General features: G+C 45.5%; 1 protein-coding gene across 5 annotated transcripts in view; it reads left to right on the top strand.

The window, feature by feature from the left end:
• LOC138246140 (myosin-16-like) overlaps positions 1-14399 on the top strand; it is an 838653-nt gene that overhangs the window by 550005 nt on the left and 274249 nt on the right. For all 5 annotated transcript variants that reach the window (XM_069200412.1, XM_069200413.1, XM_069200414.1 and 2 more), the window contains one exon: positions 751-837. In XM_069200412.1, coding sequence (XP_069056513.1) covers positions 751-837 — 87 coding nt within the window. The remainder of the gene's footprint in view (positions 1-750; positions 838-14399) is intronic.

Below are 14399 nucleotides of genomic sequence, written 5' to 3'. Positions count from 1 at the left end.
AGCTGAGGGTAAAGACCTTTCCAGGAAAGAGTCAGAACCATGCCAAAGAAGGTACAATTGGGTCAAGTGAGGAAATTAACTTTAGTACATATGTATTGCAGTATTGTACCCTCCCTGTTCTAAAAGGTGTGTTGCCATTCAGTGGAAATTCCCTTCGGGTTTCTGACAGTATATTGACTGCTACTTGAACCACAATCTGCTACCTTGGTGGTGAAAGCAGACCTTTTCAAAAATATATACAAACAACAAAAAATAAACTCTGATGTTGGAAAAAGTCACATATATTCAAGATCTCTTCTTAACACCATGGTATTGTATCTGAGGTGTATAGTGCTCAAAAAGTCACTCATTTGTCAACAAACAGGAGGTTTGTACACAATCCCATGCAAGATCATAGCCTTATCTGATATCACATGTTTGTCAGATACATGAGCAGGCCACTTGGGGGGTGATCATGAATTGCACCGTAATGGCGAAGATTTGAAGATGGTTCAACTGAACAAGTACTTGGGGCATGTTATTGTATGTGTGAATATGTTATGATGTCTTTATGGTTACATTTAGGTCATTATAAACTTAAATAAACACATTAAACGAAAAAACCTAATGAGCACCTGCAGCTTCAATTATTGTCACTACCCGAGCGTGTTCTAATTGTCAGTCCTATCAGTCAAGAGTGCAGTACCCTTGAGCGCACTTTGTTGTCCGCTTCCAGTATTATGATTGCTGCTAATACTTGTTATTCTCCAGGTCGAGAAGCAGAGGTCGGACCTGAGCAGAGAGCTGGAGGATTTGACGGACAGATTGGAAGAGTTGGGAGGAGCCGCTGCCACGCAGGTAGCCTTACCTCATGTTTAAACACTGCATTTTGTTCATGGTGTACAGCTGGGACGAATAAACAGAAGTAATTGCCGTGTGCTTTCACTAGATCATGGCGTGTTCTGTCTAGATACCATCCTACTGAAGCATGGCAGTGGCTTGTGCCAGCTTGTCACCAGCTGAACAACAGTTCAGCTCCATCACTCACATTGTTGAATGTGGAATGTAGCCTGCTCTCAAGGTGACGTGCAAATATGTGATTTTGCCAGAGTGTTTGAAACTCATGCATTGTCCCTACTCTTCAGAGTACTAGGCAAATTGAAAATAATTCTTAATTGGCAGGCAATTTCAGAAGCTGCAGATCAATAAATCTTATCACGTGTTCTGTTCACAGGATGATACAGAACTTCACAGGGAAGATATGTAACTACGAGGATGCATGGCTCCCAACCTGGCTTCAGTTCATGCTGAAGCACAGATATTGCTAACTTGCAATTCATAGATAACTCCCTCCAGACGACATCTGGACCTCTCATCTGCCGTCTACACAGTCAACCATCCCACCCTCATGCACACCCTGAAATCTCAAAAGGGATTTACTGGCAATGTCCTTCAGTGGTTCTCCTTCTGCCTTTCCATTTGACACCAGTATGTTCACATGGACACCTCTAGGTCCCAAAAGATCCCTATTACATGCAGAAGCACTTTTTCTACACTGTCTACTGTCATCTACAATGTCTTTGTGGATTCCCTTGGGGACTCTGCTCAAAGATAACATCAAGATTGACCAATATGCTGATGATACCACACTACCTAAAAGTCTCTTTTGCTCCAGACATCCAATGCCTCAGCCACTGCCTGTGCCTCATCATACAGTGCATGCCTCTCTCCCAGATCTGGATTTCCAGAGACTATCTGAAGCTCAATTGCTCTTATCACCAAGAGTAGCAAGCAAGAAATAGACCACCTCTGGCTCAGTTACATGAACCCTGACGGCATCTGAAGCTCAATTTCACCAAATGCAAAATTACTTGCATTCACCTTGGGCACCATCCTCACCATCTAAAAACACATTGCCAAAAAAACAAAGATGGCCTGGTTTAGAAATGGGGTCTCTAGTTGGCAGAGGTATACACCCAAGCAGGGACAACAATGCTAGTCAAGGTAGGTCACACACTATCCAAATTATCCTGTGCCCACCCTCTGGTAGCTTGGCACTGAGCAGTCAGGATTAGTTTCGAAGGCAATGTGTAAAGTATTTGTGCAGTAAATCATACAGTAACACAGTGAAAACACCCCAAAAATACACCACATAGGTTTAGAAAAATAGACAATATTTGTCTGAATAAAATAAGGTCAAAACAACAAAGATCTAATAAACACAAGTTGAAATATCACTTTTAAAAGGTTAAAAAGAGTCTTACTCCTTAAAAATAACAAGTTGTCTCTTTGTTACACACAGTACCTGGTGTGCGTAAAAAATAACTATGCATGAGGACCACAGCGGAGGAGATGCGTGGGAAAATAAGGTGTGTGTTGGATTTTCCGACACGGCACTGACAATGCGTTGTTTCTTTCCATGCTTGGCTCCGCACTGCGATGCGGGGATATTTTGACACCCAGGAACGATGCAGGGAAACTCCTTGATGCACTGGAAGAAGGCACGGGTGCTATATCAATCCAGTAGGCGATGCATCAAATTTTCGGTCGCAAGGCAGGTGCTGCGTCGAATTTCCATTCAGGAAGTCAGGTTGCGTCATTCCGGGCGGCTACGCGGCGATTTCTCTGTCGCAATGCAGGCTTTGCGTGGATTTTGGCAGGCGGTCCATCAGTTTTCGATGCACAATGAGTTTCCTGAAGAGGTGAAGTCTTTTTGGCTATGAGACTTCAGAAAACAGGAGGCAAGCTCAATCTAAGGCCTTGGAGAGCACTTTTGGTTCATTTCAACTGAAATCAAAAAACATAGATTCATATAGATAAATCCCAAAACTGGAAAAGTTGTGTTCAGGTTACATGAAGTCGTCTGGTAGTGTAAGGACCTTTATCAAAAATCGATGAGATGCTCTTTGGAGATGTAATGCAAAAATATGATAGAACTCTGTTCAAATTCTATTTACATTTTTAGATTTCTTGTTATCTTTACACAGATTCACTCCTTCCCCTTCTCTGTCCCTTTTCTCTGGCGAGATTCAGTGCTGCGCAGTCAGGTGGAAGTAGCCTGTTTCTATTTACCTTGTTAAAGATTATGTTGCAACTCAATTTTCATGGTAATTTGTCAACTTTCCTCTAATTTGAAATGTAGATCAGTGAACTCTGCTTAGTACAAAAGATTAATATAAAAACACTGTTAATTGTTTCTGTACTGTGCATCAGTCCATATACAAGAAATAATATGAAAATATAATTTCTCTTTAAACAAAAAAGACTAGACCTTAGACAAGCCCTTCCACTCCACTTATGTCTGTGGCTAAATGGGCATTTGAAAGAAAGTACTCATAAGACTTGTGCAAGAGAATTTGTTAATCTGTGTGGCAGATAATGTCACTAAAAAGAGCCTCTATGCATCAAAACTGAAGGTTAGTGTAGGTGTCAGGGCAGTCGCTCTGCTGAAAGTAAGAAAATAGAGGTGGTGCCAGTGTATGAGTGTGAACCATGCATTGCAGACACATATTTGGTGTGGAAATGTATGATTAGTTCTTATACAACTTTATATTTTTCTAACAGACTTCATCAATCACTTGTTGAAAAATCCCTCCTTATTGGAACCTATGCAATGTGTTTTTCCTCAGGAACAGACCTTGCATCCCTTTATCCTACTCGGTAGAATTATCTTTACATGGCTCTGTTTCCAATAAACTTGACTGGCAATGTCACCTCATGTTTCTTCTGTTATTACCTTATACCTTGTTCACTACTGTGATGGGTATTACCAATATTTCAACTCTTCTTAGAATAAGATTCCATATTTCCCCACTGCTAATGCTCACACGTCTTCCATTTTCCATATGCACCCTATTTATTTCTTCTTTTTTTTTATTATACTCACACTTGAAATGTAGGTTTTATGTTCCATCATTCTATTTGTTATGATTACTGGGTGCCTGCTCTCATTCATCATTAACTTCTCAATAAAAGATAAATAGGTCAATTTCTTCATTTTTTATATGAGTTTCATTTATCTAATTTGATCTTATTAGCCTTTCAAGACTTGGCAAGCCATTCATTTAAAAAAAATGTTAAAAATGTTATCATTGTTTTTAGCTATGACCTAAAATGGTTCCATGATGTTATATGTAATATTATTCATACAGAACACAGAGAAAAGGGGAAGGGAGAAAGGAGAATAGAGAATAAAGACTTTGATAATCCTGTCTGAAGACCAGTGCTTAATTTGACCTAGTTATTTCCAGTGCTCGGCACAGGCACTTTATGGACAACACCTGCTCTTTTAACAGCCTGCCACATTGTTACGCTGTTGGGTAAGGTGTTGAATATCACTGTAATATTTTGTTGTAATGAGCATTAGTTCTAGATTAGCATGGTAATCTATCTTGTACATTTCCAAACCTCCGTGTTGAGAACATTAATTGACAAAGTTGGATTCAACTAGTTTGTTCTGCTGGACCTTTAAGGTTCTTTTTTCATAACTCTTTATTAGATTTTCAATATGATAGACATGCATCATTGTCCTTATACCAATTATCAACTACAAGATACAATCATATTTTTGCAGTCTAGGTATGATACAGTCAAAGGAAGGCAGAATATCACAGTATCCATTTAACAAACGATTATGTACCATCCCAGTAAGCTCAGATGCATAGCATTTTGATCCCCGGTATTACAGGTACCTTTCCACTTCTAGACAGATTGCAGCTTCCATGAAATGAAACACTTAGGCCCTCATTACAACCCTGGTGGTTGTCGGAGAAGCGGCGGTCTTAACGCCAACAGGCTGGCGGTAAATTTTTGGAATTATGACCATGGCGGTTACCGCCATGGTCATCCACCACTTCTCCGATCCGACCGCCAGGGCGGCGACGACCGCTGGGCTGGAGACCAGGGTCTCCAGCCCGGCGGTCGTCACAATACCACCGGCGGTATCATGACCCGGCTGACCGCCATGAAATCCATGGCGGTGAGCACTATCAGTGCCAGGAAATTACTTCCCTGGCACTGATAGGGGTCTCCCCCACCCCGAGTCCTTCCCCTACACCCCCTACCCCTTCCCCCAACATTACATTACACATTCACACCCAACACGCACGCAGGCACCACCAACACACATACCCGCACACACACCAACATACATGCCAACAGCCACACACACAGTCATACGCACACACCCACATTCAGACATACACGCACACATCCATACAGACAGACATGCACTAATTTCCAAACACACAACACCGCCGCATGCATACACGCACTCACACACCCCCTCTACATACAGACACGCACACCCCCATGCACCCACACATCACACAACACCCCCACACCCCTCTCCCCTAACGAACAATCAACTTACCTGGTCCGTTGATCCTCCGGGAGGGGACAGGATCCATGGGGGCAGCTCCGCCGCCAGCACCCCGTCAACAGAACACCGCCACGCCGAATCACTGGACATGATTCGGTGGACGGTGTTCTGTTGACGGGCGGTGGAGGTGGAGCTACCTCCACTTCCCAGCCGTCCGCCAGTATGGCTGCTGGCGGCTCTCCGTCCGGAAAAGGACAGAGGGTTGCCAGCGGTCATAATGCGCCGGGCGGAAAACCGCCTGCACTGGCGGTCTTCATCACGGCGGTCCCTCGGCGGTCTTGTAAAAAGACCGCTGAGGTTGTAATGACCACCTTAATTTCCCTCATCTAGCTAAACAAGACACCCCTTTGTGGATTCCCTTGGGGACTCTGCTCAAAGATAACATCAAGATTGACCAATATGCTGATGATACCACACTACCTAAAAGTCTCTTCTGCTCCAGACATCCAATGCCTCAGCCACTGCCTGTGCCACTGCCTGTGCCTCATCATATAGTGCATGCCTCTCTCCCAGATCTGGATGTCCAGAGACTATCTGAAGACACCCCTTCCCCCTCCCCTGTGTCACCAATTAGTCCAGTATTCCATAATGAGCAGATAAATCTCCCCCCCATTATCACGTTCAGAGGCAGGAAGTAGTGATCTGCATATGCCCGCAAGCACGCCGTTACCCAGGTCCGGAGATATAGGTATTTGTTAGTTTTTGGTGCACAGTTTATGGCAGTCTGTCATCCCACTTTGCTTGTAAAGCCAGCAGGAGCGTGCCCCATTCCCCAAATAGTGTGCCTTTGCCTAATTGATAGTGAATGAGTGTCATGACCTTGATTTCAGTGGTGCAACAATATATTAATTCCTGCAGCCATTTTGCAATTAGTGGGACAATAGTGGCCTTCCAGCTCATTGCTAGATTACATTTGCCTAAAAGTAAGGAAAGGTTGAGGAACTGAAATGTGTGTTTAGCTTTCTTGGGTCTTGTGACTCCGCCCAGTAGGCACCCTGTTATGATTACAGGCATTGTCTGCCTGTTAAGAGATCAGTCATGGCCTTCCAGTAAGTTTATATGTGGGGACAGCCCACATATGGGAAAGAAATCTGCATTGTCCACCTGGCAGCGAGAGCATCTGGCTGCCAGCGTAGGGTAAATTTTGGCTAGTCAGGCTATGGACAGCTATGTGCAATGGAGATTGTTAAGTTGGGTATACTTAAATCAGGGGTTCCTATTTTCTCCCTTTGTATATTCCAATATTGTTTCCAATTTTTTGATGGAGGTATCTTAACCTATCTTATGTTCCCATTTATCTTTCAGTGCTCCACTGGGGCATGAAACACTGGGGCCAGCACTCTGTGCATACAGGTTGCGCCTCCCTGTTTTCCTTGTGTGTCAGTAATGTAGATAAGGCTTCCACTCTAGCTGGTTTCTCTGTTCCTTCTCCCCATGTGTCAACCATAGGTGTCCGTATTACTCCGTATAGTAAGAACTGCCCACCATGTATCCCACAATCCCCCATCAGGGCCTAGAAAGTAAGGAGTTCCTCTTTGCTGTATAAGACTTCTGTGATTATTCTCCACTTTAGCTATGGCCGACACCATTCAGATTGGAAGTTCAGGGGAGAAGAGCGTCCCTGTGTCCACTTTTTTAGAGTATGTGTACCAGCATATATTTATTGTTTGTAATGCCTTGGGGCATGGCGTGGTCGGTTTTATTTTTTGATTTAAGGTGTCAGGAGATATATAGGGCCTTATTACAACTTTGGAGGACTGTGTTAATCAGTCCCAAGTGTGACGGATATACCACCTACCGTATTACGAGTCCATTATATCCTATGGAACTCGTAATACGGTAGGTTATATATCCGTCACATTTGGGACGGATTAACACCGTCCTCCAAAGTTGTAATAAGGCTCATAATATTCAGTATGTTCAAAAGATCTTATCTTTCCAGGTATGCTTCCATCATCAGCTGGTGTGCCACCCAATCCAGTTGAGCTGCAATATAATATATTTATGCATTGGGGACGCCAGTACCATCCATGGCCAGGGGGCTCAAAGCTTTTTCTATTAAGAGCTGTTGTCTGTGGGTCCCCCAAATCGATTCCAAGAATGAAAGACCTCAGTTCCCTGAAGAATGATTTTGATAAGGTAAGAGGAAGGGCCAGAAAGAAGTAGAACAGTCTAGAGAGAGCAAATGCCTTAACTATCGCCACCCTTCCTTACGGGGGATAGTGGAAGGAGATGCCAGAAGAGAAGTGTATCCCTTATGCATGCAACACATTTATCTAAGTTACCTCTCTTCAAGTCCCTATCTGTGTGGTAGATGTGCACTCCCAGATGCTTAGACATAATGAATTCCCAGACCAGAGGGCCTTCTGAAAACAAAGGACCTTACAACGTCAGTGCAGGTTGCACTGGGAACAAGCAAGACTTATCCTAATTGCAGGCCTGACATTTCCCCGAACTCCTCAAGTAATTATAGTGTGAGCAGACTACCTCCTGTGTCCCTGATGAACAGTGAGCAACATCCACATAATAAGCCACTGCCTGGTATCTGTTCCCCACATTGATCTCCCACTCTGGGCCCCTTTCAAGCAGAAGACACACTAATGGTTCCAGTGCCAATACAAATAGAATAGGGGATAGAGGACACCTCTGCTGAGTGCCTCTATACAGCTGCCACTTATTCAAGTAAAACTTTCTGGTGCTGACTCTGGCTAGGCACCTCACATAAAATAGTTGTATCTATTTTAGAATATTCCAGGTGATCCCCAGAGCCTGAAGCACCACAAATAGGTAGGGCCATAGGAGTGCATCAAAGGGTTTTTCTACATTCAGGGAAGTCACATGTGGGGTCTCTTGTCCCATAACCACCATTTCCATGAAATGGAACAGCCAACGGATATTGGTATGTGTATTCCTCCCTGGGATAACCCCACATTGGTCTAGGCATACCTGATGCAGTAGGTAGGGCAGCGGTCAGTTCACAATTGCCTTTCCTAGTATTATGTATTCTGTCAGAAGAAGGGAGAGTAGTCTATATGGCCGCACATCCAAAGGATCAATGGTAACAGTGTCAATCACAGTAATCGAGTGAGTCAGGTGGGCTGAGGGGCCCCATTAGCTGCATACACTGTCTGATAGTAATCTAAGAATACTTTATTGACGTCCAGTTGCGTTGCAGCAACCCGTCCATCATTTGTCTGTAGCAGCTTTGAAGGGCGGTTCTAATAAATCATTGGGTGTAGGTGCCAAGTCGACACCGCTTTCAGTGGCCTGCCTAATGTCAGTTTAAATAAGATGGGTTTGTGGTTTGAAACTGTATGGCAGAGGTATTCAGACCTTTGAATAGTGGGCTGTACTACAGACGACAAGGCCAAGGATCCCATAAACCTATTCAGCGTAGTATCAATCACATGCGTCCCTGAGTAACAGGAATACTCAGGGTACACTTCCCACCAAAGGTCTACAAATGTCAAGTGTGTGATCCATTACTGGAACTCCCACGTAAGTGAGCTGCACTGTACCGATGGCAAGGGTTGAGTCACGCGATCCACATCACAATCAAGGACCAGGTGAAGGTCTCAATCGAGCCAGACACTATCAATGGATCCATGGAGGAAGGGCAAAATCATATCAAGAAAGTGAAGGGAGAGTGCCTCCCATTTATTGAAACCTCTGGAGCTATAAATCTGCTTTCTGGGTCAGTATGTGTCAGTCACACTGTGATCGGCACTCCTGGGGTAAACCACACCAGAACTCCGCTTGCATGCACTGAGTACCCAATTCCATAGTCCTGGCTGCACCATTGCTGTGGCAGCTTGCACAGTTCAGTGTCTCTCATGTGCATTTCTTGGAGACAGGCAACATATATGTGTTCTGCATATGAACGGGTAGACTTGTGCCTAATGGTCGGGGAGCCTAGCCTTCTAACATTGCAGGACAGAAAATTCTGCTTGTCCATGGCACAAAGGGCTTGATTACAACTTTGGAGGAGGTGTTAATCTGTCCCAAATGTGACAGATATACCACCAGCCGTATTACGAGTTCCATAGGATATAATGGACTCGTAATACGGCTGGTGGTATATCCGTCACTTTACCGTCACGTTTGGGACGGATTAACACCTCCTCCAAAGTTGTAATCAGGCCCAAAGTCATGTTCATAGTGGAGATGAGGTGGTGGCAGATAGAGGCAGGGTAATAGAAGTGTAGGGTTGCCTTCATAGTATAGTAGTGTGGGGCATAGTAGAAGTAAACCATTATGCAGTGTGTGTATTTGCACCCTCTTCCCCAAGTCAAGGTGCAACATGCCTCATCCACCTGGATCATTTGTGTTCCAGTCCTTTCCACCATAATCAGAAGAGAGAGGGGCTATCCCTGGACCACATAATTCCATACCTCTGAAGCAGGACATAGGGTAGGCCATGTGGTCATCAGTACATTCAATCAAGTCGTCCACAGATCTGGGGGTAACTGCAGGGCCTTTCAGTGGGGAGTCCCATTCTCCCCGTGATGAAGTGTCTGAGTCTCTCTCATATGTGTACGTGTCGCTGGCCCCTCCAACACCAGCGGTGTCCACCAACACTACCTGTGCAGTCCCTCTGAGCCCTGATGTTGGACCACCCTTACTGCCACGCGTGTTCTTTTTACAGAGTTCTGGGAGGTGGCCATATGCATGTTTTCCAAACCTTTGTGTGTGGACAGCATCCTGCTCAGTTGTCCGAGCCAGAGAGACATTGTGGCCCTGATCCTCCAACCAAGTCCAAACCTCCTCTGGACCGGAAAAAAAGAAAGTCTTATTTTTCAGGGTTACACTGAATTTTGTGGGGTAGATCAGTCCATAGGTGATGCCTCAAGTTCTTAACATTTGTTTAGACCCTGCGAAGCTGAGGCTTCTTTTTGAACAGGTAATCTGGAAAAAGGTGTATCTTGTGGCTGTCAAGGTCCCAGGTCATGACTGCGTGCCTGCTGCAGAAATTCGTTGCTGTCCTGATAGCAGTCGGGCCACCAGTGGCTGCGGAGGGGCGGTGGGTGTGACAGGGCCCTGTGAGCCTCTTCCACCATGAAAATTTGAGATTGGGTGTTGGTGAGCATTTCCTTCAGCAGCCAGTCCTCTAAAAATAGCTCAGGTGATTGACCCTTGATGTGCTTGGGCTGTTCCACTTTCCTTATGTAATGACAGCAGGATCAACACTCTGCTCGATCTTACAGTAGCCATACATCCTGGTGCATGTTCTCCATCTGATTTTGTAGGGTGGTGACTGTTAGCCTCATGCCAGCTGTAGTGGACTGTTTTTCCCACCATGTCTGCCAGCTTTCTGTGGTCTGCCCTGAGAGGCCCACATCAATTGCTATGGTGTTGATCATCTGCTCCAGTGCTGTGAAGGATTCATGGATTGCCTGTAGTATAGCATTCATGCTACCGTGCCCCGTCTCATCTCTGTGCATCTCCACAGCCAGGTGTGCCAGCCACCCCATCCTGGCGGCACTACCCCGGTCCACCACCTTGGGCTCTTTTAGTTGTGGGCATACCCATACCATCAAGGCCGTACAGAGCCACACCAATCCTCAGCACCAAGTGTCCATATAGGTAGAGAGAATATGCAGCAGGGGCATCGGGGCGGTCCGCCCGGTGGTCCCCAACAACAGCCCTTCAGGGCAGCAAACCCAAAGAAGTCAGTCAGTAGGGGTTGTGTTGTAAAGGGTTGCGCTAAGAAGATACTATTTGTTGAGAAACAGAAGCTTTTATTGATGTACAACAGGACAGCGCAGAAGCTCCCTACCCTTGTCAACTGGCACTCCCGTTTCGGATACTGACAAGAAATGTTGCCACTGTCATAAGTTATGTTATGTCATAAGCTACATGAGGGACATAGTGCAAGGCAGAGCTTAAGTCTCAATACATCACATCCCCTCTCTTATCTATAACAAACACACAAGAGCAGTAGAGCAAATTCAGAATAAAATAAAAAGGGTGTAGCTGAGATATTAGAGATTAAAAAGAAATGGAACACAAAATAAATTTCATAAACAATGTCATTACTTCTAGAGGTTGCATGACATTACACCTATTTATCCTAGCACATTAAGTACAAATAATGAGTTAGGCGTGAAGAGGCCAACATTAATAAACATAATCTTTCAAATATTCTGGCAGTCTCTGGTCTCTTACACTTCTCCTCTCTCTAAAAGTAATTTTTTACTTGTCCTTGGCACAATTGGAGTCTGGGGATTTGTATCACTCCTTATACCCCCAAAGTCAAAGTCTCCCATTAGCATGTATGCACTACACTTATTCAAATCCTTCAAGGGACAATCACCTCCTTTTTCATACAATGCAACTCTGCAGCGATTCCACCTCTCACCATTGTCTAAAAGGACATGCCAATGATGGACTTGTATGACTTTGAAAGGTCCTTTAAACTTGGACAAACCTTTCATCAATCTTCCAATGTTGATCATACTTTTGGAGAATTTACCATTATCCCATTGTCTTTATTTGCTTTTACTACCACTTGACAACCACTCTTTCATCCAAGAGGGTACCAATTTACTTCCTGGAATCCTCCCTCTCATCAGTTCAAATGGAAACTTAAACGTAGACACCTGTAGTGGTGTGAGAAGCCCACACCATCTCTTCCACTGATTCTTTTACATCCTGTCCAGACACCTCAGCCATTTGAATCACAGCCTTAACCAATCGGTTAACTCTCTCTGCTATTCCATTTCCTTGGGGATTATAAAGGGATGTGCAAGGGTGTGTAATTCCACATTCTGCCAAAAATGTCTTCATCTCATGAGAAACTAATTGTGTTCCATTGACTGTTATCAATATTGATGGCATCCTTTGAAATGGTGGCTTCTATAGTACTTTCTTTCATAAATTTCACACACCCACTTAGAAAAAGCTCCAAAATTTGCCGAAGCAAATTTGCAGTCAATTCTCAAATCATTCATGGGACCTATAAAATCTACACACACTCACAATGTGCCAGTGTTTACCAAGATTATCAATGTACACCATAAATGACTATGTGCTCCCACCTGCAGCTTTTCTTATCCTCCTTGCAAACTGTACACCTTCCAACCCACATGGTGACTTGGTCATCCAACCCTGGCCACCAAAATGGAGCTTTGAGGCAGCGTTGAGTCAAACTTTGACCCAGATGTCCAGCTAAAGGCATATCATAAGCCAACCCCAGTAGGCAGGCCCTTTGGCACTGGGGTACCATCATCACAAGGGCTGACCCAGGCTCAGGAACCTTAGGCTCACTATACAGGAGGGCATCCTCCTAATGGATCAGGTGTGATCCTGGTTCCTTGCCAGCCGCCTGGTCTGCAGCCTGCTGCCACAAACCCTCCAAAGTAGGGCATGTCCTCTGTGCTGCACAGAATTCTTCCCTGGTGGGCTCCCCTTCCTGCTGCCACTGCGACAGCTCAGGGACCTCCCCCAGTTCAGCCACCTGTTCCCCTGTAGGCTCTGCCTCCTCCCAGACCGTGGGAACTTCTGGGGCCGGTTTCCCGCACCCCCTGCCCTTCCTGTTCTTGGCAGTCCCCTGGGCCACTGTTTCAGGCTTCAGGGGCTTCTGATTACCCTGACAGGCTGCCATTGACCGGGTAGATACGCATACCCACCCAGGCAGTCTCAACATCTCCAAGTGAGACCTGTGTTCCACCTCCTTCTAAGGGGAATCCTCCAGGTCATAGCCTAGCAAACAATCAACAGGCATGGTTGGACTCACAGCTACCTTCAAGGAACCTGAGACCCCCCCACACCATTCAAAGGGAACCTGTGCTACTCTGCACAGGCCCTCTGAGTTGTCCACTGCAACTACTTGGTGAAGTACCCGGGGAGCTAGCTGCTCTTCAGACACCAGCTGACTCCTATCTGTAGTCACACTGGCTCCTGTGTCTCTCAGAGCCTCCACCCTCTGTCCATTAATGGTCACCCACTACCTGTACCTCTTAGTGTTTTCAGGCACTAGGGTTCTCTGGACCATCTCACTGTCCCCTAGTGATAGAAGGATCATCTCAGCTGGTTCCCACCCACCTGAAACCAACTGCCCCCCAAGAGCTATACTGGCTAAACCATGGGACGGCGCACCAGTGGGTGCTGGTGTACTTTTGGGGCATTTGGGGTACCCCCTCACATGACCAACCTGGTCACATGCATAGCATTTACGTGGGGGACCTCCTGCCACTGGCTTCCCTTTGGAGAACCATGGCTTCTTCTGAAAGGGGGGTTGGGAATCCTCACCCTGAGAATCAGTTTGGGGTCCTTTAGAGAACTCCTACTGTTTACCTTTACCACCCCTTTCTTCTGAGAGGGACCCTGTCCACCCTTGGCGTGGTCTCCCCCATACCTCTTTTAGACCCTGGTGCTCTTTCAGCGGTTTGCTTCCTGCGCAAGCTTCCTGGGGTCAGTCAGCTTGCTGTCAATCAGGTGCTGGCACAGCTCTAGAAAACATAAACTGTACAAGTGCTCCCAAGCAATCAGATTGTAAAGCCCCTCATACGTAGTTATCTTACTGCCCTTCACCCAACCATCCAGTGACCTGCAATAAGAATCAACACATTCCAACCATGTTTGGGATTCCTTCTTCTTGTAGGATCTAAACTTATCCTTATACTGCTCAGGGGTAAGACTGCACCTTGTAAGCAAGGCATCCTTCACGCTAGAGTAGGTGAGATTCTGAGCATCCCCTAAGGCTGTCAGTGCATCCCTCCCCTCTACCTCAAAGTGCTTCTACAGACCAACCCCCAATGAGCTTCAGGGACCAGATTCATGTGGAGAGCAGACTCATACCCCTTGAAACACAAGTATATGTCATCCTCCCTCTTGTAATCCTTCACAAGGTCTTTAGGAATGTGCACCCTCTTCTCAGGCTGCACTGTAGGATTGCTGCTACCATCTCTACTGGACTAGCTTCTATGATCCATCTCACTCAAGCTAAGCTCATGAGCCATTGCTAACTTCCTCTTTTCAATGGCTAGCCTTCTCTGCTCCAATTGGTACTCCCTTTCTGCCTGTCTGTCCTGCAACTCTT

The sequence above is a fragment of the Pleurodeles waltl genome, chromosome 7 (genome assembly GCF_031143425.1).
Source record: "Pleurodeles waltl isolate 20211129_DDA chromosome 7, aPleWal1.hap1.20221129, whole genome shotgun sequence".
NCBI lineage: Eukaryota > Metazoa > Chordata > Amphibia > Caudata > Salamandridae > Pleurodeles > Pleurodeles waltl.
The sequence above is the reverse complement of the archived record's forward strand: the minus strand, read 5'-3'. Positions and strand labels throughout refer to the sequence as shown.